The sequence below is a fragment of the Lutra lutra genome, chromosome 1 (assembly GCF_902655055.1).
Source record: "Lutra lutra chromosome 1, mLutLut1.2, whole genome shotgun sequence".
NCBI classification, from domain to species: domain Eukaryota; kingdom Metazoa; phylum Chordata; class Mammalia; order Carnivora; family Mustelidae; genus Lutra; species Lutra lutra.
This window is the reverse complement of record NC_062278.1, coordinates 92,790,474-92,817,222: the sequence shown is the minus strand read 5'-3', so window position 1 is coordinate 92,817,222 and position 26,749 is coordinate 92,790,474. Positions and strand designations below refer to the sequence as shown.

At 34.5% G+C, this 26,749-nt stretch overlaps 1 protein-coding gene across 8 annotated transcripts in view; it reads left to right on the top strand.

Moving 5' to 3' along the window:
• The window catches only part of ZBBX (zinc finger B-box domain containing), a 111,484-nt gene that overhangs the window by 72,925 nt on the left and 11,810 nt on the right, over nucleotides 1-26,749 (top strand). For 5 of the 8 annotated variants that reach the window (XM_047729620.1, XM_047729610.1, XM_047729635.1 and 2 more), the window contains 8 exons: nucleotides 4,926-5,035; nucleotides 5,435-5,535; nucleotides 6,687-6,766; nucleotides 8,887-9,026; nucleotides 13,891-14,198; nucleotides 17,756-17,909; nucleotides 18,760-18,876; nucleotides 25,188-25,445. In XM_047729620.1, the coding sequence (XP_047585576.1) occupies nucleotides 4,926-5,035; nucleotides 5,435-5,535; nucleotides 6,687-6,766; nucleotides 8,887-9,026; nucleotides 13,891-14,198; nucleotides 17,756-17,909; nucleotides 18,760-18,876; nucleotides 25,188-25,445 (1,268 nt within the window). Of the gene's footprint in view, nucleotides 1-4,925; nucleotides 5,036-5,434; nucleotides 5,536-6,686; nucleotides 6,767-8,882; nucleotides 9,027-13,890; nucleotides 14,199-17,755; nucleotides 17,910-18,759; nucleotides 18,877-25,187; nucleotides 25,446-26,749 lie in introns of all 8 variants that reach the window. The other 3 variants (XM_047729644.1, XM_047729653.1, XM_047729669.1) reach the window with 3 other exon arrangements.

Below are 26,749 nucleotides of genomic sequence, written 5' to 3'. Positions count from 1 at the left end.
GTATCTCAGTAAAATGGCACTTACCATCCATATTTCTATGGACACTTTGTTCAGGATTCCTTAGGTATTCTGTAGGGAGAGTGAGGCTTTTCCTCTGTTCTCCTCTTTTTGAGTCCTCACCAAAATTGTCTTTAAAGTGCTTTCATAACACTATAGTTTTTTTTTTTTTTCTAGTATGAACTTTAAACCTCTTTCAGCCTCTACCCATCAGTGAGTTCCAAGGCTGCTTTTACATTTTTTTAGCAACATCCAACTTCTGGTACCAATTTCTGTCTTTGTGCATTTGGGATGTTGAAACAGAATATCATAAACTGAGGTGCCTTAAAAACAACCATTATTTCTCAGAGTTCTGGAGGTTGGAAGTCCACGATCAAGATACTGGCAGACTCAGGGACACCTGGGTGGCTGTTGGCTAGGGATTGGCCTTCTGTTCAGGTCATGATCCCAGGGTCCTGGGATTCAGTCCCACATGGGGCTCCCTGCTCAGCAGGGAGCTTGCTTCTCCCTCTGCCTGCCACTCCCCCTGCATGTGCAGGTACACACTCTCTCTCTTTTTCTCTCACAAATAAATAAAATAAAATCAATTAAAAAAAAAGATACTGGCAGACTCAGAGTCTAGCGATGGCTTGCCTCGTGGCTCATAGGCTCTTTTTGCTGTGTCCCCCACATTGCTCTTTTGGACCTCTTCTATAAGGGCATCAGTCCACGTGGGGGCTGTACTTTCATAACTTACTCACCTCCAAAGAACCCACCTTTTAGTGCCACCACATTGATGTTAGGATGTCAGCATATGAATTTGGGAGGGGGCACATTCACATCATAATAACTAATACGGGTTTTAGGGGAGATACCGTGAGATGATATAAAATGCTGTTTTTCCTTAACTTTCCTCTACTAATTTTAGTATATCAGTGGATTTTGCCGGAAGCAGAATATCTGGGGATTTTCTATTTCCTTCATTTCTTCTATATTTACTAATTAGAATCCTTCAAGGAAGAATATTCCTTCCCCCTTCCATTTATTTATTCTGTTTATTTGTGTAGACTCCGGATATGTGTTTTATTTTTTGGATTAATATCCCATACTATTGTTATTTATTTTGTGACTCAAATGGTTCTTGTCTTGACCACTGAGAGCTGATTTAGTTTGACTCCTCTCTGCTTTCAACGTGGTCTCATCCTTTTTTGTTTGTTGGTTGGCTTGCTTGTAACATCTCTTTATTTTTCTGACACTCAAGATACATTTCTGTGTCCTAGGCCAGAAATAATTTTTCCAAATAATCTTGATTCTTTTTTTTTTTTTTTTTTGAAAATGGATTCAGAAACCAAGATCTGGATTGTAGGTATGCTCATGGCTACAAAGGTACCACAGAGCCTAGGTCTTCTCAGAGAACATCTAGGAAATATATGTAGGTATACTTACCTACTATAAACATACAGCCAAATTTATTTCTGTATCTATCTACCTGAGTATTTATTAAAGTAAATGTGAGTGTACTCATATCTCTGACTCAAAACCAGCATCACATTCTCCCTTTGCTTATTTGTAGTTTCTTTCACCTACAGTAAGAATCCTGGCTTTCATTATCTATGATATATTTATTCATTTATCATCCTGTGTGTGTATATAAATATGTATATAGTATACTACTATATTATGTGTGTGTATGTATATACATATATATTACACTACGACACACTGTTTGTGTGCAGTGCTTTTTATCTTTAGCCCACAGTATACAGTCCAATTCTTTTCCTTCAAAGTTGCTGAGGCCATGGCCCTCATTTCTTTCTCACCTCCTTTAGAGTAGTTCCACCATTCACTCAGTTATGTCCAAATGCTGAGTACTTTTTAAAATTTGAATAGCATAAACTTGTATATGATTCTGTGGGTTTTTACAAATGCCTGGAGTCAAGTGTTCACCATAGTACCAAATAGCACAGTTCCATTGCCCCCAAATTTCCTTTTGCTTCCCCTTTGTACTCAACCCTTCTTCCCCAACACATGGCAACTTGCCTTTTTCTGAATGTCATGTAAATGAGAGCACACAATATGTAGCCTTTTGTGTCCTTTACTTGGCAAAATACATTTAAGAGTCATCTGTGTTCTTCAGTGACTCAAAATCCTCCCCCGTAATTGGGGGAGAATTTCATCATCCTGATGTACAGTTTATCCATTAATCTGTTGAAGAACATCCTGCTGATTTCTAGTTTTTGGCAATTATGACCAAATCTGTTAGAAACATTTACAAATAAGCTTTTGTTTGAATATAAGTTTTTAATTCCCTGGGTAAATACCTGCGACTGGGATGGCTAGATCATATGGTAAGTGCATGTTTATCTTTATGAGAAACTGTCAGACCATTTCTGCAAAGCACCTGCACAATTTGTGTCCTTTCCCACAATGTGTGAATTCTGGCTGCTCTCCATCTTTGCCAGTGCCTGGTAATTTCAGGGTTGTTTGCTTGTTTTATCATTTGTTTGGTGGTGGTCATTTTCATAGGTGTATAGTTGTATCCCCTTGTGGTTTATGTGGCAGGGTATTTAAGTTCATTCATATACTCTTCTGATTATTCCTGTACAACTGCTGTCCAAGCTGTCTATATCTCTTATAAAGTGTAATGCCCATAATAGTCTTTTTGGTATGAAACTCAGTAGTGTGTACCTGTCATTTAGTCAGTCTTCAATAAATATCTGTTTAAATTTTGAGGAAAATCTGGTGAGGTAGTCTTATTTAAAAGATGTTTACCGTTGGGGCGCCTGGGTGGCTCAGTGGGTTAAAGCCTCTGCCTTCAGCTCAGGTCATGATCCCAGGGTCCTGGGATCGAGTCTTGTATTGGGCTCTCTGCTCAGCAGGGAGCCTGTTTCCTCCCTCCCTCTCTCTGCCTGCCTCTCTGCCTGCTTGTGATCTCTGTCTGTCAAATAAATAATAAATAAAATCTTTAAAAAAAAGATGCTTACCCTTTATTTATGTGGCATGATCTTTCAAACAAGCATTGGTGCCAGTGTCCCAATATCCAGACCTAGGTCACCTAGGTCACTGACTACCTAGTTGTTTGTTCATGGGCAAATCCGATAAAATATTTTGGTCCACATTTTTCATCTTCAAAATTTTGAGTCTAGAATAAAGAATCAATAGTTCCAATACTCTGTTGTCTAGGTTCTATAAGCCTTTGGTTCAGGGTTTTGCTCATTAAATAAGGTAAATTTTTACTTTAAAAGAAGTCCTGGATAATTGTACATTCATGTGTATTTGTGATTGAGTTTTTTGTATAGTATATTTGTGTCAGACTGGAAAGAGGTTTCTGGTGGCCAGGTGCCAGTTTGTTTTGACCTTTACTCTTTAATATTTTCCATCACTTAATTAAATTATAGATTAAATTATTAAATAATAAATTAAATTATTAATTAAGATGTCATGTCCATCAAATTTGTTAAGACACAAAGCTGAATAATATAAATATTAAATATATAAATATTTGGAGTGTTCTGATATGTACATTACATATATTGCCCATAATAGTCTAAAATGCACTTAGCCATAGACTGCCGGATTATCAAATTTTATTGCCTTTGCAAATTAGGAGAAAGGTTATATAAAGTAGTGGTTAAGACATTGACTTGGGGAGGTGGACTCCTTGGGTTCAAATTCCTCTTCTGCTTTTACTACCTGAATGACTTTGAACACTTTGATTTACTTCTTTGTGCCTCAGTTTTCTCATCTGTAAAATTAAGATAATATTGGTACCTACTTAATATTACCTATTAATATTTTAATACCCCAACTTAGTTAGAATAGAGCCTGGTAAATTTTAAGCTTTGTATCGGTGCTACACAGAATTATCATTAAGAGGGCCCTGACTTTTACATGAGGACTCCTTGAACTGGCATGGTCTGGAAGGGCTGTAGCTACTTACATTCTTGATTGAAAAGTACCACCTTCCTGATAATTTGGGAATATCCTCTGGAATCAGATGCATAATCTTGACCTCTGAGAATTCCTGTGTTTTGTTGCCTTCTATATGAGATGGGTGATAAATGTGACAGCCAGAACATACTGCATTCACATTGTGGAAGCAGATTTTATTATCCTACTGGCTTGGTGAAAGTTTAGAAGAATATCTTTAGGTTCCCTTAGTACCTATCAACATGTTATGGAGGCTGTGATACAACACACATTCGTAAATTAGTGTTTTTTAAAAAAGATTTATTTGAGAGAGAGAGAGAGAGAAAGGGAGAAAGAGAGAGAGAAACATGAGAGGGCAAGGGATAAAGCAGATAAAGCAGATTTCCCACTAAGCATGGAGCCTGATGGAGGGCTTGATCCCAGAACCCTGAGATCATGACCTGAGCAGAAACCAAGAGTTGGCCACTTAACCAAGTGAGTCACCCAGGGGCCCCATAAATTAGCTTTTTAAATAGTGTAGTATGTTTCATGGGCTCCATGTGGCTTCTGTAAGAATGCTGACTTCTATCATAACTTTGATTTTCATCCTAAATGAATAATAATAGGACAAGCAATTGAGAAATCTTGTGTGGGGGTTCCTGGGTGGCTCAGTTGATTAAGTATCTGCCTTTGGCTTAGGTCCCAGTTGAGCCCCATATCCATTTGCCTGCTCAGCGAGGAGTCTGCTTCTCCTTCTCCCTGTGTTCCTTCCCCTGCTTATGCTCTCTCTTTCTCTCAAAAAATAAATGCATTTTGAAAAAAAAAAAGAAAAATCTTGTGTGATCTTAATTTAATTTATAAAATTATTTTAGTAGATTAAGATTCTGTTATACAATCATACTTCTGTGAATTAGAGGCATAGCTTTGCTTTCATCATTAACTTTGTATACTCACTTGTTTGTGAAATAAATCAAGATCTCATCTGGGAAAATTTCACATAATAGATTTTAGTCTTACAATTGCTTCTTTCTTGTTTGTAGAACTCCACAGGAGCAACTTCGAAACATGCTACCAGATACATTCATACCTCAATGTAAAACAGCGAGTGAGGCGCAGTGTTCCCAGAATGAAAGTGATGAAAATAGTGATGGTTAGTTCAGACTTGTTTGATATTCTCTAATTTATCATTTCAAATTTTACACACTAAGCATTAGTCAGCATCTGCATTTATTTATTTATTACTGTATTATCTTCAGTTGGACTATGTACCCTTTGTCTCTAGATCAGAATCAAGCACACTCCTCTTCCCATTCCATAGATTTACTTTGCCTTAATTATATCATTTTATTTATTTAAACATTGAATGTTAAGAAAATGTGTATTTTAACTTGAGGTGGGGAAATTGATAACATTTACATATTAGTGTAGATGCACAAGAGAACATTATTCTTTTATTGTTGACTATATAACATAGTCAACTATTTGAAGATAGGGAATTATCAGGTGAAGTATATTCTTTAAGATATTATTTCCTAATCTTATATCCTAGTTGAGGAGACCAAAGTACAATACCCAGCACCTTTTCTGCCAGTAGAAGAACTAAACATAGAGAGACCTGGGCCATCTCTAAAAATAGTTGAACTGGATGATGTAAGTGCATAATGACTACTCTGTTACCTAACAAGAAATTCAAAACACGTAATTACAACTATGTATTATATTTAAGAAGACTTTACTCATAATTCAACATTGTTTGGAAGGAAGTTTATAAGAGTTTGAATTAAATATGTTGAAAGGAGTAAAACAGTATTATTTTTAGTGTAGGCAGTACATTTCTGAGCTGTACTGATACTGTGCCATTTTTGGAAGCGTGTAGTGTGGGAAATGTACTACTTTTAACTTATATAAATGTAGTTTAGTGTTTGTTTTGCTTAGGTATTTATGTTATCAATCTTTTTAAACAAAAATTAGTCTCCTAATATCGTATCTATTTAATATAATTTGTATACATGTTGTTTCTTGAACGCCATCTAATATTATTTTCTATTTAAAGGAAAAATAGTACTAAGATTTAAGGGATTTAGTATAATAATAACTTGCATACAAACCTCTAGAAGACACAAAGTAAAATCAACTGGAGTTTCAGCCAATCAGGGGTAGAGCTTATGTGGAAGGTTTAAGTTTTGACAAAACTTAATGTGTCAGCACATTTCTGACTTTCTAGTTATCTGGTAGCTGAATGTACAACTTGTCCTCAATATTTCTCTCCCTGTGGTTCTCATAGAAAAAGACTAGAAGAAAAGAAGTATCTATTTAAGGACCACTTTCTTCTTTAGGTTAATAACTTCTGCTCTTTTTGCATGTATGCCTAGAAACATTTTAATTCTCTTGGATAAATTTAAGATATAGAATAAATAAACACATATGCTTATATATATGCGTGTGTGCTTGTCATTGTTTTGTTGATGCACAGAGTAAGCTTATAACATGCTGTTCAGAGAACTAAAAACACTTCAGTCACTAGCCTACTTGGCACTTAGTAGTTACATAATAAAACAGCTGTTAGTGTTATTTCTAGGTGTGGTAGTAGGGATAAAATGGCTGACACAGCAAATGATCTCAACAAATAGTTGTTGTATTTGTTTAGTTCTTCTAGAACTCATGTTCTATGGCACATAGCCAGAAAGCTAATGACATTATTTGTAGGAAGAAAATTCTCTAAATATTACATACTAGTTAGCTGGTTAATGTATAATACATTTATTGAATATATTGATATTTTACTACATGTATTTAATAAGACTTATGAAGAGGAATTTGAAGAACCAGGAGACACAGTGCCCTACAAAGTTGAGTTAGCAGATGCGGACAGTCAACAAAGGTAAGATCTTGCTAACTCACTTTTGATGCTTATTAAAAACCTACTCTCAAAATCAACTATCTCTTTAAATGAGAAATTCATGATGTAAAAAACATGTGACTTCAATGTTAGAATATATTTTACTAAAGCCATGTTTAAATTTGTGTACAATATTGCTAATATTTGCCAGCATTCAATAGTAAGCAACATGGCTATAATGATATGTTTATATTCTTACCTAGTATCTGCATTATTTAATAAATACTGCTGATTTTAGCATTATTATTTGACGTAATTTACCAAGGATGATGAGTGTCATATGAGCTTTCTTCTTTTCTCCAAAGATACTCTTTGAATTGTTCTTATTTTAGTTTGCTATGAACCCTAAATAAAAAGTTATATTAATGATTAGTTTGAGAGACAAAAGAGCTTCCAAACTATAGATTAGTTACTAGGTAGATTTTACTATGTGATAAATAATTATAGTTTAGTGTAGTATAACAGCTCACTTTGTAACTTTTTTTAGAATTTTGTCATTTCTAAGTGAAAAATAATAGCTGTATCTGTTAGTAATGATAAAAGGACTCTGGGTCTTCTTTGCTGTTAAAACTTTAGCCAGGGTTTCATGTGTTTTGATTACAAAGTATTAAGTTGGGTAAGGAGCAGAGTGAGAGTCCTGTTAAGTAGCTCCTATGCCAATTCTTTGCTTATGTGTTCACATCAACGTAAGCCCTATCAGCATTTTGGAATAGCAGTGGGCCTAAGGGATATCCTAAGGGACCTGTCCCTTTCTTAAGGGAAAAGACCCATGTTTGGACACATAGACCCAGATGTCTAGCAGCCAATGTGCTTTTGGCAGGAGATAACCTTTTAGTCAGTAGATAAAAGATTTGTATGAACTACTGTATTCCTAAGAAAATGAATGACGTATCTGCTGTCTAATTTGGTTCTTTTATATGTCTTATCGCAAGTCCTGCTTTGACTTCCACGTAGGGTATTACAGAAGGCAGAGAAAGTTACTGATCATGGTTTGGCAATGGTTTTGTCTCTTGGGTATGGAGGTGCCTGTAGAGTTTCTTCCCTTTTAAAAAAAAAAAAGATTTTATTTGTCAAAGAGAGAAAGAAAAGGGGAGCACAAACAGGGGAGTGGCAAGCAGAGCAGGCAGAGGGAGAAGCAGGCTCTCCACTGAGCAAGGAGCCTGATATGGGACTTGATCCCAGGACTGAGCCTGAGGGGGGAGTCGATCCCAGGACCCTGGGATCATGACCTGAGTGGAAGGCAGACACTTAACCAACTGAGCCACCCAGGCATCCTAAGTTTCTTCCTTTCTAAGGAGAACCATAAAGAATCATAAGTGACACAGTAGCATAATCCAGTTTTTATGGTGGTACTACATAAAGCTTGCATATTGGATATTATTAAATATTAGATTCAATTCATAGAAAGTGTTGTTTGAGTTGTACATATACAAGTATATAGTAGCCATCATTAAAAATTGAAAATAAATATCTCGTATTGCTTTTTAACCCACTGAGCCACCCAGGCACCCCCTCCCTTTTTTTAAAAGATTTTATTTATTTACTTGATAGGGATTACAAGTAATCAGAGAGGCAGGCAGAGAGAGAGGAGGAAGCAGGCTCCCCGCCGAGCAGAGAGCCTGATGCGGGGCTCGGTCCCAGGACCCTGGGATCATGACCTGAGCCGAAGGCAGAGGCTTTAACCCACCATGTATTGCTTTTTGACCCTGATAGTTCATTGATAAACAAATAAAAAGTTTATTTAAGCAATAAAACCCTAATTTTGCCAGATTTCAATGCACTAGTAGGTAACTCTCCATTTTTAGAAGAAAGAATATAAAGAACAAACTTACTTCAGAATATTTTTTAAAAGAGGTTTTCAATTGACATTGTTCAATTAAATCAGATCTGACCAGTTACCTCTTTCTTTAAAATCCATAATACTATTTAGTTACTTGTGGTTTAGAATGTGTCCACAGTAGGGTTAAAAAAATATTAAATTAATGTGAATAAGCCTATTCCCTGAAGGTTTTACTGTAATTTTAATAAGATGGGCCTTTTTACTTTCTTTTCTATATCATTTATTTCAATTCTTCTCTTTTGCTTATCCTGAAACATGAAAGTTGCACATTTCATGATTATCAGAATACTTTTCTGTATGAATCTGACATCCATCAACGTCACGTTTCCACCAAGGGAAAAACAGACCTCTTACATCTTCATCTGAACAACAGCTCTTTTTACTGTAAAAATAACTCAAAAGGTAACTTTTTTCCTTGTAGATTAATATTAACAATAAATGTTGGCAAGTTAATAAAACCAGTAGGTATTGCAGTGTGTAAAAGCTTTTCTTATTATGCTGTTTATTTTAAGCCCCCAAAATTTAGTACTTAGAAACACTTGGTTGAAAATATAGTTTTCTAGCAAATACTCTCTTCAGTCAATGGGGAACGGTGTCTGTAATCAGAAGAAAAGCAGGCAATGTTGGCTGGTCTGTCTAAAAGTTATTGTGGACTGAGCTAGCATTTAAAAGGTTACATGGGTGGGCTTTTAGTGAAGAAAATCTAATTGACACCTTGTTGCCTGCCTTACATTAAATCTCCCCAAATATTCAAATTTGATGTAAAGTTTCACATAATTGATAAAACCAAACCAAACCAATCATCGTGTTTATATATCTACATTGTTATTACTAGTAAGTTCCTTAGAATTTATAGATTAGAATGCTGGGTGTAAACGTCTGGTTTCAATTTCCAGATGGTGAGAGCACCATTTAAAGACAGTCACAATAAATTATCTTAGTCTGGAAGTCAAATTTCATTTCCATTTCTGTCTTAAATCATTGTGTAACCTTGAACATGTCACTTGCTTTCTTAGATTGCATTTTCCTAAACTAAAACATAGGAACTAGATTATTTCTAATCTGCCTTTCAAATATAATTTTATTCTATTTAGAATTTTCAGAAAAACTAATAATATGTCTTATATGAAAGTTTTGAGAGATACTTGACAGCATTATTTAAAATAACTAGTTATAAAACTGATGATTACTTTTGATTGGGTAATAGATGGTAGAGCCATGATTTGTGATAATCCTGCTGGTTTTGACATCTTCAACTAGTAAGCCTCTAAATTATTATGACCAACTATGAACTATATCTACATGGGAATTTAGGACTTCACAGGGCTCCAAAAAGATATTTTCTTACCTACCTGGAGCATGGTGTTCCAGTTGTCTTTGAGGAAATGCTGAATATAAATATCCATTAAGTGTTACTTTACAAGATACTTGATTTATGTAAATAGACTTGATTTTTTAAAGCAGTTTTAGGTTCACAGCAAAACTGAGCAGGATATACAGATCGTTCCCTTATACAATCTGCATTCACAGACTCAGAGCTTCTGCTACCATCAGCATCCCAAACCAGAGTAGTACATTTTTTACAATCAACAAACATATATTGACACACTATTATCACCCAACATCCATGGTTCACATTAGGGTTCACTCTTGGTATTGTACATTCTGTGGGTTTGGAGAACTTTATAATGACATGTATTCACCATTATAGTATCATAAAACATCATTATAGTGCCCTGCTTTTTTATGTTACCTCCCTGCCTCCTAACTCCTGGCAACCACTGATCTTTTTACTTTGTAGTTTAACCTTTTCCAGAATGTCATGTATGTATGTCAAGCTGGAATGATACGATGTGCAATCTTTTCATATTGGCTTTTTTCACCTAGATATATGCACTTACAGGTGCCTCCATGTCTTTTCATGGCTTGATAGCTCTTTTTTTTAGTACTGAATAATAATTCATTATCTGGATGTATCACAATTTATTTATACATTCACTTATTGAAGGACAACATGTTGATTCTGGGTTTTGGCAATTATGAATAAAGCTGCTATAAACATCCATGTATATTTGAAGATAATTTTTCATCCCACTTGGGTAAATACCAAGGATTGCAATTGTTAGATCACATAGTAATAATATGTTTAGTTTTGTAAAAAATCACCAAACTGTCTTCCAAAGTAGTTGTACCATTTGCATTCCCAAAGCAATGAATGAGACTTCCTGTTCTCTACATCCTTGCCAGCATTTGGTATTGTCAGTGTTTTGGATTTTTGTCATTCCAAAAATTGTGGCGTGGATTTCATTCTTGTTTTAACTCGCAGTTCCCTAATAGCATATGATGTTGAGCACCTTTTCGTATGCTTATTTGCCATCTATATATCTTCTTTGATGAAGGTCTATTAAGGTGTTTGGCCCATTTTTAAATTGAGCTCTCCATTTTCTTACTGTTGAGATTTTAGATTTTTTAATATTTTGGATAACAGTACTTCATGAGATAGTGTTTTGCAGATATTTTCCCTAAGTCTATGGCTTGTCTTCTCATTCTCTTGACAGCATCTTTTACAGAACAGATTTTTAATTTTAATGAGGTTCAGCTTATCAATTATTTCTTTCATGGATCCTGGTCTTGGTGTGTGTCTTAAAATGTCATCATCATACCCAAGATCATCTAGATTTTTATGTTCTAAGGGTTTTATAGTTTTGCATTTCACATTTAGGTGTATCATTCTTTCGAGTTAATTTTTGTGAAGGGTGGAAGGCCTGTGTCTAGATTATTTTGGAGGCATGTGGATGTTCAACTCTAGCATCACTTGTTGTAAAGAGTGTCTTTTTTCCATTATTTTGCCTTTACTGTTTGACAAAGATCAATTGACTATATTATGGGGGACTATCTATAGATTCTCTGTTATGTTCCATTGATATATTTTTCTATACTTTTACCAATACCACATTATCTTTGTTACTACAATTGTTTAGTAATTTTTGAAGTTGTGTAGTGTCAGTCCTGTGACATTGTTCTTCTCCTTCCATATTGTGTTGGCTTTTCTGGGTCTTTTGCCTCTCTATGTAAACTTTAGAATCAGTTTATCAATATCCACAAAATCACTTGCTGGGATTTTTAATTGGGATTGAATGAATCTATAGATTAAGTTGGGAGGAAGTGACATTTTGGCAATATCGAGTCTTCCTATCTGTGAACATGGACTATCTCTCCATTTATTTAGTTCCTTGATTTCTTTCATCAGAGATTTTTAGTTTTCCTCATATAAATCTTTTACATATTTTGTTAGGTTCGTTCTTAAGTGTTTCATTTTTTGAGTTCTAATGGCATTGTGTTGTTAATTTCAAATTCTTATTCATGTTGGTGTATGGGAAAGTGATTGACTTTTGTATCTTGATCTCGTATCCTGCAACCTTGCAATCATCACTAATCAGTTCCAGGAGTTTTTCGGTTGATACTTTCAGATTTTGTACATAAACAATCATGCCATCTGTGAACAAAATTAGATTTATTTCTTCCTTCCTAATCTGTATACTTATTTCCTTTTCTTGTTTTATTGCATTAGCTAGGACTTGTACAGTGTTGGAAAGGTGTTGTAAGAGGGGACATCCTTGATTTGTTTTTGATGGTAGGGTTAAATCATCTAGTTTATCGTTAAGTACGATGTTAACTCTAGGGCTTTTTATAGATAGTCTTTATCAAGTTGAGGAAGTTCCTTTTTGTTTCTGGTTTGCATCTATTGATATGATCTTGTGATTTTTCTTCTTTAGCCTCTTGATGGGACATTTTTGATTAATTGATTTTCAAATGTTGAACCAAGACATCTGATTTTTATGGCTTAATGGGCCTTCCACTGAATAGACTAAATTAAATCATACCTATACTTTCTTCATCACATTTTTAAAGATCATTAAAAGGCAGTTTTGTCACCTCTTCAGCAACATTTGATCATAATAATAGAATTTTGCAATCTTGCAAAAAATATTGCAGAGGTTAGTTGTAGATATTTACATAGAGGAAATAGCATCTTTTTGTACCAAAAAATCAATTAATTTCTATTGAGGTTTAGGAGGAAAATGCAGCATTATTATGGAAGTTTCCTTAAATGGAACAGTTTTTATAAAGTTATGCTTGTAAAAATATTTCTCTGATATACAAGTTACTGTATTTCTCATAGTACTCGTGTGATTTAAGAGGTGGTAGTTGTTGGAAATGGAGGTTCTAAATACTATGTATAATTGCTAAGCTATACAAACATTTGATTGCAACAAGTAGGTCTTTTGGACAGCAAGGCAAAATTTACATCACTGGAGAGTATTTTAGTCATAGCCTTTACTATTTTATACCATCTATTTACAGAGATAAGATATTTATATTGGAAAGAGCATAGGGATAATCAGATGAAGCTATATTCAATCTGGATAATGATAAACATACTGTTATTTAAAATGAATGCAGTATGGTGTAAAAATTGTTAAAGAATTTTTATTCTTCTTAAAATTAAGACCAATGTTTCACAACCCTGGCTGCACATTATAATCACCGAGAGAACTTTGTGGAGGGAAGTGGAAGAAGCAGTGCTTGAATCCCACTCCCAGTGTCTGATTTAATTGGTTTGGGGTCAGGCTCATACACTGACAATTTTAAAGAGTACTTTCAGATGATTCCATTGTGCACCCAGGTTGAAAACCAATGATCTAAAGCAACTCATTTATTTAAAGCAGACATAATGAGGTGGTGACTAATATAATCTTGCTCATTTTGTAGCTTTCCAGAGGCAGGTGTCCCAGCTGAAACATTTTCTGTGCCCCTAACTGGTACTGCTCTTTCATCTGCAGATTTCCCCTTGCCCTCACCTCATCACTAGGCGTGTTAAGGAAAAGACGCAAAATGTGGAAATAGGGTTCTCTCTGCATTATTTTTCATAAATTGCCAATATAAAACTAGAGTGGGAGAAGATGTAGGAAAGTGGGAATTGAACCACAGGCTGAAGTAAAAATGTACATCAATTTTGACATTTCATTACAAAATAAAATCTTGCCCCCTTCCTTTAGTCTGGTCCATTAAGGTTTGAATATATCAGTAAATTATGATTATCATTTATAAACATTAACAGAGTAAATGTATTTTAACACTGAGATCTCAGTAAAGAAATGCTGATAAAATAGTGCTTATTGACAAAGGTTTACACCACAGAAGTTTTGGTTTATTAACAGTTTAATTAATTTATTTAATTTTTGTAAATAATTGTTTTCAACAGCAGGAACTTCAAATACAGAATTTGACATCATTGTGGATCCTGACATTTATTCTCCTGCCATTGAGAAAATAGGGGAAACCAGCTTTTCTGAAAGAAATTTCAAGGAGAAAATGATAGATACAGAGAGTAATCAAAAGTCTGGTGATTCCTGCGTATCACTTGAGAGCAAGGCTTCTTTGCCAAGCATAGATTTAAAAAAACCTTCCATTAAGGAGCAGTTATCTCAGGACATCAAAGAATCCTTGGAATTTAGCAATCTGCATGAGAGGCCAAACTTTGAAGATTCTAAAGCTACCAAGTCACCACTGGTAAATCTCTATTATGTTTATTACGTTAAAAATTTTATATGAAATGTCATAAGAAAATTTTATATTGACATCATATATTCTTAAACATTACTACCTATTGAAGTTAAAATGTGCTACCTTATATTGTCATGAGACAGTTGAAGAATGACTCATATGGGAAAGAATGTTAATGACCTATAGGACAAATTCTAATATGGTAAATGCCATTATAGCAAACGGTTTTATGTGACAACACTTTAAGGCCCACCTCATGCACCATAGTAAGAGAGCTGTTACTTTTCTAAATGAAATTTATTATTAGGAATAATTTAGCATAATAAATCCTTTCTAGCTTTTTACCATATAGTCACTGTTAAAATGAAATAAATGCAGATATGTAGATAGAACTAGTCTTTGTGGCTTAATGTAAGTACAAGGTTTTAAAGGTGGTTCCTTCAGAAAAATGGCTAATAAATAAGTAGGGGTATACTTTTCATTTCATCTTAGAGGAAAAAGTAAAGTAGCTTGTCATTGCATTAATGCCAAGTTTTGAAACTATATTTGAATCTCTGTTCTATATATTAAAAATCTTAGGTAATCATGATTACCTAATACAATTTTTGGAAATTAGGCAAGTCAAATGTTTTAACAACCCTTCAAAGTCATATGAAATGAATGTCCATGATGCCTAAAGTGAAGGTGGGGCCAAAACCATAGAAGAATGATTATGGAGTTGCTGTCCCTTCTGCTTAGGGGATTGGATTTTGGGCCTACATTGTGATGGGTCTTCTTCCTTTTTGAAATGCAAAATTGGAACTGAGACCTTTGCAAAAACTTTTGATCCGTAGAAGTCTTCTCAGTCACTGGAGGAATACCCTGGGAGACATACTCACAGATGCAACAAGATGAAGAGAAACTGATTTCTGCAGAGGAGCTGGGACAGATCAATAAAATACCTTCCCTGAAAAATGGAAATCTTGGGCTTTCATTTAACATAGGTTTACAGTTTAAATATATATTTCTTGCTCAGGAGCCCCAAGCCAACAATTTCACATTAATTTTAATCCATTTCTATTGATACCTTAATGTGTCTGCCAGAAGAAATCCAATCCCTTCTAGAAGACATTCTCACAATTAAGCTGATAATAGATCTCAAAAACAAAGCCTCATTGCAGAGGAGCTTTTCTTCCTCCTCCCCCAGTGAAGAAAGCAATCAGACTGAATTTCTGCAAACAGAACTCTAATTTTCCAATTTCTACATGGCCTCATGAAGAGGGCTAAGTGACAACCTACACATGCATTGTCTTGTGTTACGGGAGAGGAATCCTAGAGCATAAGGACCCCAATTCTTTTATAACTGGATGCAAGCCTGCCTGACCTGTGCCCTAGGGGGAGACATTCTCTGCTGTAACCTAATAAAAGGCGTTTGGCCAAAGCTCACAGATGTGTAATCTGTGGTAATCTGTATAATGGAAAGCAATCTAGCAGTTAAAATGAATGACATAGGACTATTTTTATTTATATGGATCCATCTCAAAAAATATGGCATTAAAATTTAAATGTAAAGGACACGTAGAGATAAGTCAGTATTTTTGGAAACATTTTAAGACAATTATAACTTTTTATGGATACATTCAGATGTAGTAATTGTCAAAAACATGCATTGGAATTAAGTATGTCTACTTCAATGCAATAATACAATTAGCTCTAAAGACTAATTTTTTGGCATGGATATCTGAAGCAAATATATTTTTTTTTTAAGATTTAAAAATCTATATGTATTTGAGAGGGTGGAGGAGAGGCAGAGAATCTGAAGAAGACTCCCTGCTGGGCGTGGAGCCTGATACGGGGCTTGATCCCACTAATGTGAGATCATGACATGAACGAAACCAAGAGTCAGACATTCAACTGACTGAGCCACCCAGGCACCCAGGAAATGAATATTTTAAATTATGGATATTAAATTGTGTGAGCGAGTCATGTTATATATGATACATATCTGCATACTTAAAGTATTTCATAATTAGAATTGAAGTGTTACAGAGCTACTAACCATATTTTGATTACTTATACTACTATTTAAAAAAAATGGTAAATGATCATGTCACAGAAAACAGTGCTTTATATATAGTGATAGAATCTACTTTGTTTTCATCTGTGATGACTAGACATGAATTGTTTTTATTCTCTTCCTGCTGTGGTAGAAGCTATTCCTTGAGCAGAGACTACTTAAAAATCTATGTTGCCGCAGTAGAAAATTAAAGGTTGAGCAGTAGGGGCAATTTTTAGCAGTAGTATTACTTGACTTGCATTGGAGTGCACGATCATTCATTTTGCACTTCAGTTTTCAGAAACTGAGTCCTTCGTGAAGGTGGAAACTATGGAATTCAGTACCAAGTTGTAGAGTAGCAGCAGTGGAATAGGTCCGGGTGCCCGGAAGAACATGGACTAGTTAGGGGCTCTTGGTTCTGGTTTTGACACCATCAGTAGTTAACTTTGTGAGTCTGGGAAACAAACCAACCCACTTTCTTTGTTCTTATCTCTCAACTGATGCTTTACAAAAACGTTCCAGATTTGCAGTTGTCTAATACAAATAAGAGCTGCACTAGAGCTGAAGGGTTGCTATGAATTGAAAATCAGTGTCTGGGACAACCAGGGAAGATGCCATGAGTAGAGCCAACTTAGATTTGTCTTTGAAGGAGGTGCTTTATTGGTCACTAGCTTTGTTTTGTAATGTTTTATCATTTATATGACTTATAAATTTGAATCGAGTTATCATAATTTTTTGTGTTGTTTACTACCTGGAAACAGACTGCATTTGGGCCTTAATTATATCCATTAGGGAACTGTTAAATACTGAAAGCACTCTGATTATGCTTTAAGCCCATCGAGAGCTCTCACGTCTGAATCTCTAATCTGTTTCTTACTAGAATCATGTATGTTTTAATCCCATTAATATTCTTCTGTAGGATGAAAGCATATCACAAAATGAATTCATAGGTCGAGAAAATAAGCCTATGCTTCACATCAGCCAAACCTAGGTCTGCTAGATTCTAATTGTATGACCTTCTCAAATAACTTAGCTCGCTCTTGCCTCGGTTTACTACATCAATATTTGTTTCATAATGAGTATTTTGTTAACTTGGATTTTGTCGATGACAAGTTTTATTCCCTTTGGTATTCTACTTTCATCTTTGAAATTAGTTTATATATAGACAAAGATACTAATTCAAAAGCACAGCATATGAGGAAGAATCTGTTTTCCAGAGTAACTCAGGCACGAAGACACTAAGGGAAGTAAATACAAGGAGGGAGAAAGGAGACCTTTTCTTTTGTGATCTTCTGTCCTTCTTGGATTGATGACAACTTTCAGATAATTATGATAATTGCGGTTTATATATTTTTTAGGACTTATTATATATAAATGTTGTGTTGTTTTCTGTCTTCACTACAAGAACCTAAATCTAATGAGGGGAGAATTTGTGCCAAGAACATAGTAGGTGCTCAATGAATGAATGTGCTGCTTTGTGTTGATGAGATAAAATAAACTTAATTTTGTTGAATATTTTGTTTCCTAGTTGTTACAAGAAATAACCCTCAGAAGTAAGCCTATAACTGAACAATATCAAGGACTTGAAAGATTCTTTGTTTTTGATAAAAATGAAAGACTCAACTTACTTCCTTCTCATAGCTTAGAATGCAACTATTCCAGTACTAGGATTGCAACTGCAGGTAAATTCAGACATGAAATCAGATGGCCTGTGGACCAACCTAACAATTTCCTGACATTTTTTTTTAAAACAGCTCATCCTCATTTTAGGAAATACTGGGCAATTCTGTTCAATGAATAAAGTCATTTTCTTCTTCTCCAGCTGAAATTATTAACCCTCTGTGAGTTGCCACATATTTATATTTGAGGCTACTCTCAGAATGTGAGAGAACATAAGCATAATGAGACTGAGGAGAGATTATTTTTAGAATTTAGAAATGTAGACTTCACTAAATTGTGAAATAGAAATTCTTTGAATCAGTTAATTAGCTGCTAAGTATTGTATGGTGATTCTTAAATACCATCCTAAAAGCAAAGATCAAAATCTCAGGATTTGTAGGAATTTTTGAAACATAGCTGGAATTTCCTTCTGCAAGTTCTGGTATCACCTATATTCTTAGGTTTCCCATGTATTCAGATATGTTTATTCATGTACTATTATGCTTTATGTTATATTGTTATATACTTAAAGTATTTGTTTTTATTATATATTAAGTATATTGTTATATACTTAAGTATTTGTTTTTATTATATATTAAGTATATTGTTATATACTTAAGTATTTGTTTTTATTCAAATGTGTGTGTGATATCTTTGCAATTTACAGTTTATTTCTTTTTATTATGTTATGCAAATCTAATGTTTTTATTATGTATTTATGAGATTTCTGTCTTTTATAATATATCCCTCACTGTTATCAAAGTTCCTTATTTAACCAAAGATTACCCAGTAAGATGATAAATAAAATAAAGCCATAATATGGATTTCTCTGCTTTTTAAGATTTAAATTAGCTTACAATTTTTCCATTTCAGGAGACAGAGAGTGGATCCCAGACCGTAGCATAAGTACATATGCTGATAATGCAGTTGCCTTGGGTGTTCTGCAGAGTGCCCAGAACCCGTCAACGAGTAGAACACAACGAAAAATATGTAAGATCAGCTGGAAGGCCACAGTGCCATACTGATGACTCACTGTGTTTTTTAATTTCTCTGAGCAGTTTACTAGGTACCTGAAAATTAGTTTTTGCAGTTTCATAATGTGAACTTATTCATTTTACTGGCTGCCTTACATTTTTCTTCCAAAACCGAAAAAGCAAGACTTGTCATATTCTTCTCAACAACATGAGTTCAGTCTTAGTTATTTTTGCTACAATGTATTAGTAAATAGTATTTTTTAAATGTAGCTCAGGGTATGGTGTGTATTTTAAACAATCCTTATAAAATACATACTCAGTTTTATTACACTCTCGGATACAGTGTATTTGTTCTAGATTTTGCATATCATACACTTGGTTCACATTATGATCAGACATAGCCATTTGTGAAAGGAATGGTTTAGGTTAAGATTGCTTTCTGTAGCCATGGTTGAGACACCTCTGTTCTACATCTTGTGCTGAATATGTTAACCCTGGAATCTTGATTTAAGTTCATTGACTCCATTCACTAACCAAAATAGTTTTAAGATTATCTATATGATAACTCTTTTGAATGTTGAATCTCACTGTAATATTTTCCTAGAGAATGTATGCAGAGAATTTTGACATCATTAAAATCAGTAGTTTTATTATGTCATTGTTATTATTATCCAAGAACACCTGTTGCAGTAAATTTGCTTTATGCTGAATTTCATGTGAAGTTGCTGTTGATGACTGATGAATTAAGGCAATTCAACAGACATGTGTTGAGTATGTTGGCCTGATGCTGGGCCCTGAGGAAAAAGGGATGCGTAAGTTATGTTCCCTGATCTCCAGGAGCTCACAGGTTTAGGAAGAACGCTTGACAAGGGGGTTATTTGCCTTCATCTGAGTGCCATCTTCAAGCCAGAGATTTAATTACAGATGATTTGTCCAAATAGGCAAAATTTATATGTCTTTCTTGCCCTAAATCCTATGATTCAAACTCTGGCTAGCTTAGATCCCTTTCATATGCATTTATGTTGATAATCTGTCAGATTTAAAATGTTTTTTTTTTCTTTTTTTTTGTGGAAAAACCATCCATTTATTATAAATGTTTTTTTGCTCTATAATTAGGTACCTGTTCTCACATCAAAGTCTCAAGCAGCTTCAAAACTTCTGGTAGCTTCATTTGGAGGCAGCCAAAGGAACTGTTTCAAGTTACCACATATTGCTGAAAACAAATTCATATGCATGCTATGAGAAATTTGTTAGGACAAATCCTTATAGATAAGAAGCCAAATGCCTTTAAGTCTTGATTTGGAGTGATCAGTTGAAATCAGTAATTTACTATAAGAAACATTTGTGGAAGCATTTACTGTAAGCCAATACTGCAGACACTGGTGAGACAAAATCAGCCCTCATCCCTGAGCTTAGTCTAAGGCAGAAGTTCTAGAATGTTAGTGTGAGCATAACCACTTGGGAAACCTGTTGTAGTGTGGATTTCACCACCTCATTCTTAATATTCTGATTTATTAAAGTTGAGATAGGATCTAGAAATTTGCACTTATTTTATCAATAATTTCATGTTATGCTGATATAGACAGTCCAAAAATCATACTTAGGGAAAACTGCTATATAGATAATAAACACATAAATGACCCCATATAAAATACAAATTTTGTAAGAGGACTTTGAGTAACATACTTTTGGAGACTGACAGGTAATTGATAATCATAGTACACGTGATCAGTTATAGTAAAGGTAGGTACATGTGCAGTCTTTTTAGGAATGGAGATGGTAAAATGATTGCTTTGCAGTTAAAAGGTGTAGACCACCAAGGTGTTAGAGACCAGGTGACATTTCAGCTGAGTCTTAAGGAATTAATAAATGTACTAGTTAGGGGCAGAGGGAAATGACTTTCTGAACAGAAGCAGTATCCTGAAATAAAAATTAAATTTTTCTGGCTAAGCCACAAGTTATCAAAATCTTATGTTCTGAACTGATGCTAGTGTATAAAGGAATTCTTCTGTAAGATTTTTAAGTCTGTGAATGTAGAAACACAATAGCTATGAAATACAGCAGCAAGCCCATTGATCTCCCCAACTCCTGCCAAAACCTCCTGCTCACCCACCCCATTTTGCTGTCTCTGTCTACAAAACCATATAAACATTGGTAAGATGGTCAGGAGCCTTCTTGTCTCTCTCTTACCCTCTACAGCCGAGTCATCCCTAGACACTGTTGATTTCAGCTCTAATACTGATCCCAAATCTGACTACTTCTACCTTTATTCCAAGATGAGCCCAAGCCAGTTATCCATTATCTCTCATTTATCTCTCAATTTCACTTTTTGCCTTTCTTGAAAACAAGTTTCAGTAAGTAATTTCTATCAAATTGTACTGTTTATAGTCAGTGAGTGAATTGTTTATAGACATAAAATTGTTTATAGTTTATAGGGAGCTAATAACATTTTCTGTAAACTTAAAACATAAATTGTATCTTGTCATTCTCCTGCTTAAAAGCATTTTATAGCTTCTTATAGAAGACAGAAAAAAAAAAAAAACCCACGACATCTCTTACCAGACATCACACAGCAGTACTGAGTTGGCCTTGCCCAACTCTGCTAACAGTGTCCTCTCTCACAATGCAGCTACACTGGCTGGCTTCTTTTTGTTTTCATACAGGCCACTCTCTGTCTTGCTCCTTAGCTTTAGAATTAGTCTTCCATCTAACCTGGAATGGTCTGTAGCCTCTTTCTCACTCTTTACACCGTTTTTCAAATGATCATTTCTTTTCCATTTTTCTATCTCAGCCCAGGTGCTTCTCCTTAGAGAAGCGTTCTGAAACCACCTTAACTAATGCCAGCGTCTTGAGACCCCCATCGCACTTACCTTCTTTTGTCCTTCTCCAAAAACTAGTAATAGTTTCTAATAATAGATGTAATTATTGTACTTGTTTACTTGTTTACTAGTAATAGATGAAATTATTTTACTTATTTATTTTCTGCTCATCCTACGCTTGGTTGGAAAGAAAGCGAGGACCTAGCCTGTCCTTTTCTTCGTTGCGTCCTCAGTGATGGAACACAGCCTGGCATATTGTCAGCACTTAGCAAACGTGTCTGAGGAGGGAAGCCGGAGAGCAAGACTGTGTGTTAGTTTGGAGTACAACTTGAGGGTACAGGCAATGTCTCATTCACTTTTGAGTACCCTGAACCTGACACATTGCCTGGCAATTTCAGGATTTGACAAATGATTTTATAATTTAATTGAATTGGGTATTAATTCATAGGCTCTCAGAGTTGGAGAGGATTTGAGATATTCTGTCCCAACTCCCAAGTTACTCCTAACTTTTGTAGGTTGAAATATATTTGCATGCCTTAGGTCACAAGATGATTTCTAATTCAGTGAGAATGGACAAGTGCTTCCCACTTTAGTCTTCTTTCTACTAACCCATACTGCTAAATAAACGTCCATCTAATATAGTACATCTGTATTTCTAAGAGTCAAGAACTCTTAGAAAATACATTTTTATGTTTTAAAGTATAAATGCTTAGTAATTTACACAGAAGAACAAGAATGTCAAAAGGCAATGATGTTTTACAACCTTTATTCAGAAATAAAATAGTGGCTTCTTTGATCAGATGTTATTTGTTATTGAGACACTGCACAAAAAGCATGTTGCTCTATTGATATTTCATCCAGTTCTAATGTTTTTATTTAGACTGGCAATAACAGTTATTGTACTAAATACCATTCACTGAGTGATTCAAACTTTCATATTCTTGTCAGCATTCTTATGCCCATTAATAAAGTCCAAAACGCTCTTCTCTTTTATCTTACCAATAGCAAGCATAGTCTCATTAGTAGTCATGGAGCATATTTTCTTTAGCTAATACCAAGAACAGTTTTTTAAGTTATTTTCAGAGTATAACTGTGGACACTGGTAATCTATAATTTTGTAAGATTACATTGCCAGCAATGGCACAAATTACTCTAAAAAGAACTTCTTATGTTCCTAATCTACAGGCTGAACTTAAAAAAAAAAAATTATGGAGTGCTCCCTTCCATCATGGCACTTTTCATTAGTGTCAGTCTTAACGGTGTTTCAAATTTTAGTCCCAGTGGTAACATCAATAAGCTTCTACATTAATAAGCCTGTACAGAGAACAATATACTCCTCTAAATAAACAAAATAAATAAATAAAATCAAGGACCAGATTGAAGCTGCTGCTGTCTCTTTCTATGTTTTGGGGATTTTAAATTACTCTTTAAACATATTTTCCACAAAAAGATGGTCTGTTTGTTGCATGCTAAGCTTTAGTCTATCCCACCCTCAGTGTACTTGTTTTCTCAACTGGGATCAATTAACTTCTAATACTGTGGCAACCAGATGTTGTCACAACAGTTCGGCAAGTGTTTGTGTTCTTCGGAATCATCTGAAGGACATCCATATTATGCTAAATTTTTCTCGACTCATATTTGCCTGTGTTGGCAGAAGTCCGGTTCTTCCTCATAACATCTTCCACTTGTTTTATTTTAGTCAGAGTTCTGCATTCCTCTGAATTTTACTTGACTGGGACAGAGCACAATACAAATAGAAGGGTATCATTTTCTCCATAGATGCAGAACTTTAAATTCATATAGTTGAATTATTGTTATACTCACATTTCCACATTAGCTGTTCTTGCTCTGGCTTTGCTATGTAGGAATGGCAAGGTTGCTTTTTTGTGTGTCATGTATTCTTATGTATTTGTTTATTTTATATATGATGTACTCCTGTGTATTACAAGTAAAAGGGGAAATTATTTCTAAATTCTAGCCTTTAAAAGTAATCCATAAGGATATTTACATTTGTATGTCCTCAAACATAAATACATTTTTGTCAATAATTTTTCTTCATAATTATCTCTGTGCACATAGACAAAAAGGTCAGAATCTTATTTTAATTTATTCATAATTTCATTCCAACAAAAAATGTTTTCAAAATTGATTTCTGAAATGTTCATTAAAATTGGTGCCCTTTGGGACTTACCTTAGTCAGTTTTAATTGCTTAAATAATTACGTATTACATTAGGTTGCTTCTTGGAGTACTAGCTACATTCAAAGTAGATTTTTAAGTTTAAAAAAAAAGACAAACTCAGTAGTTTTTAAATGTTTAATGCATGACAGCAACTACCTGTAGTTGTTCTGAATCTTACATTTTCCTTTGAATTGAGTGGGCATAATGTTATAATGGCGTATGTTCATTCAAATAATGATTTTCATGATATTGACAGTAGTGCTTCTTTAAATAATTCAACATTTTACACAAAGCCAATTCTCATTAAGGGGATACAAGGTTATCTTATAAAGTATTTATATTTAATATAAAAATGTTAATCTAAATAAGAACAGTGATTTAGTACATATAAACATATACCTACACTCTGAATTTCTAAATTTGTACTTTGAATATTCCCTTGACCTTCATTAAAGAATTTTGTGAGCAGTATCAAAAGATAGATATACGTATCTATCAATAGATGGATATATGTATATAGAGAAAGAGAGAGAGATAGTTATTTTATGTTAGTGTAAGATTTGAAGGGATCTCTTTTCTGCTATGAAAGAAACACAAACGTTAAAGAAACCAACTAAACGAAGTCAAAACGAAGTTGTGGCTGCCATAGTGGAACAAAGTAATAACCCGAGTTAGATCTGTGTTTCTGGAACTTTTCCACTAAAGTGCCCTCTATAGCAGCAGAAAGTGAACTCATATTTAGGAAAATTTGAAATAGAATCTCAATTTCTTTAAAGCCTGTGTTTTTCTAGAAAATTTCGCATACTATTATTTTGTCTCCATATCTGTCTTAATAGAATAATGTTACACACCATCAAATAAAATTCATAGGGAAGTGGTCCCATGTCTATTCTATGGGTTTTTTTCTCTTACAAGGCACAGTGTGGTATCATCCTAGAATTTAAGAAACATGACATAGTTTGGGATGTTTAGGGAACAGATTATAAGATTGGATATTGGAAAAAAAGAAGATTAGATACTGAATGGTTCTGGAATTAACTTGGTTTACAGATTTCTTGCTTTAGTTAAAATTAGCTTGTCTTTTTCTGAATGTAGAAAAGAAAGGGAAAAATAACTCAGAAGTGTTCTTTATGACATAGGGAAAGTAATTTGGGATTAAAACATTGTGGTAAACCAGAATGCATGATAATTTAAAGTACACTTTCTCTTAAACTCTGTTGTATGACCTTAACTGTTCTAGATTTAGGGGGCTGGTATTTTATACCTTTAAGCATTCATTCAGAATTTTTTAAAAAGTTGATATAAAAATTTTTTATTTTTCATTTTAGGCCAGATATCCCAGAGACCTTCAACAGCAAATTTATTCCTTTCCAACTCTGTTAAAAAAAGCTCCAGCTGCCTTGTCTCCTCCCATCCTCGGTCAAGAAGTGTAGCTGCTCGACCATTATCTAGAGCCGCTTCTGAAATTTCAGAAATTGAATATATTGATACTACTCACCACACCGAGTCATTCTTAGATGGCACTGCTGATCAGCAAACCTTAGACAGTTTGGAAAAAGAATTAAATGTCCTGAGAAATCTTGCAGGTAATGCTATTTTTTTCCCCTATAGATAATGTTAACTCTGTCTTCTGCTTGATTCCTCCTATCACACTCCAAGGAAACAAGGTTTTCCCTCTCCCTTATTCAACCACCAACCTTTGTATTTGTTTCCTTGGGTGTCCCATGACATCACCCTGAGAATGTTATAACACATATGGATGCCCACCTAGAGATGTCTCCTTCACTTATGTAATACACAGTCAAGATATAGCATAAGGAACTTCGTGTGGACAACAAAGTAATTTTTTTCTCCTTTCTACAAACCCCACTGAGTGGTTAATCTCTGTAGCTTCCTGAAAGCCACCGCCCAACACCCTTGTTGGAGATTTGAGCTGTTAGATCTTTTAAAGCAGTATTTTTCAAATTTCAGTGTGTATACAAATGCCCTGGGGATCTTGTTACAATGCAGATTCTGGGGTTGGGCCGGGATTCTGCACATCTGACAAGTACCCAATTGATGTCGATGCTAGTTGGCGGACCAGTTTAAGGGGAAACTATACTTGTGCATTCTCCTTCCTAAACCTCGGTGTCTGCAGTCTAGCAAATCATAACCATATCCTTGAAAGAAATACAAAAAAAATACTAAAAAGGAAGCCAAAATCCCCACAAAATCTTATTCTCCCAAAAACAACCGTATTATTTGATGAGCATCATTCTAAACATCTGTTTAAATCACGAGTATACATCTAAAAATACATAGAAGGATGAATAGATTGAAGGAAAGACAGTAAAAATTTTATAAAAATATATTTATGCTCTAAAAGTTTATAAATAATTTTGTATATACCCTGTTTCACAAAAGAAAAATTGAAATGAAACTAAAGGAAATCATACATTTCAGAGAAGTATTTTTTCATTACAAAAATATGAAGTGGACATATATGAAACTGACATTTTGTACACAAGAAACAGTGAGATATTGGCAATTTTATATAGTCTATCCCATAACTTTTTATAAATATCCCTTTAAAAGTTGAAAAAGGAAAAAGGAAACATTAAGCTATGAAGGCCATTTATAACTATATATGACTTAGTTTTAGACAATAACGATTAAGTCCCTATAATAAGAGGACTCAATTGTTCTTTTTTTTTTTTTTAAGATTTATCCATTTATTTGAGAGAGAGAGAGTGGGAGAGAGAGGGAGTGCACACAAGGGGAGGGAAGAGGGAGAGAGAAACTTGAGCAGATTCCTGCTAAGCTGATAAACACAAAGTGGGGCTTGATCTCATATGCCTGAGATCGGAACCTGAGCAGAAACCAAATGTAGGATTCTCAACTGCCTGCACCA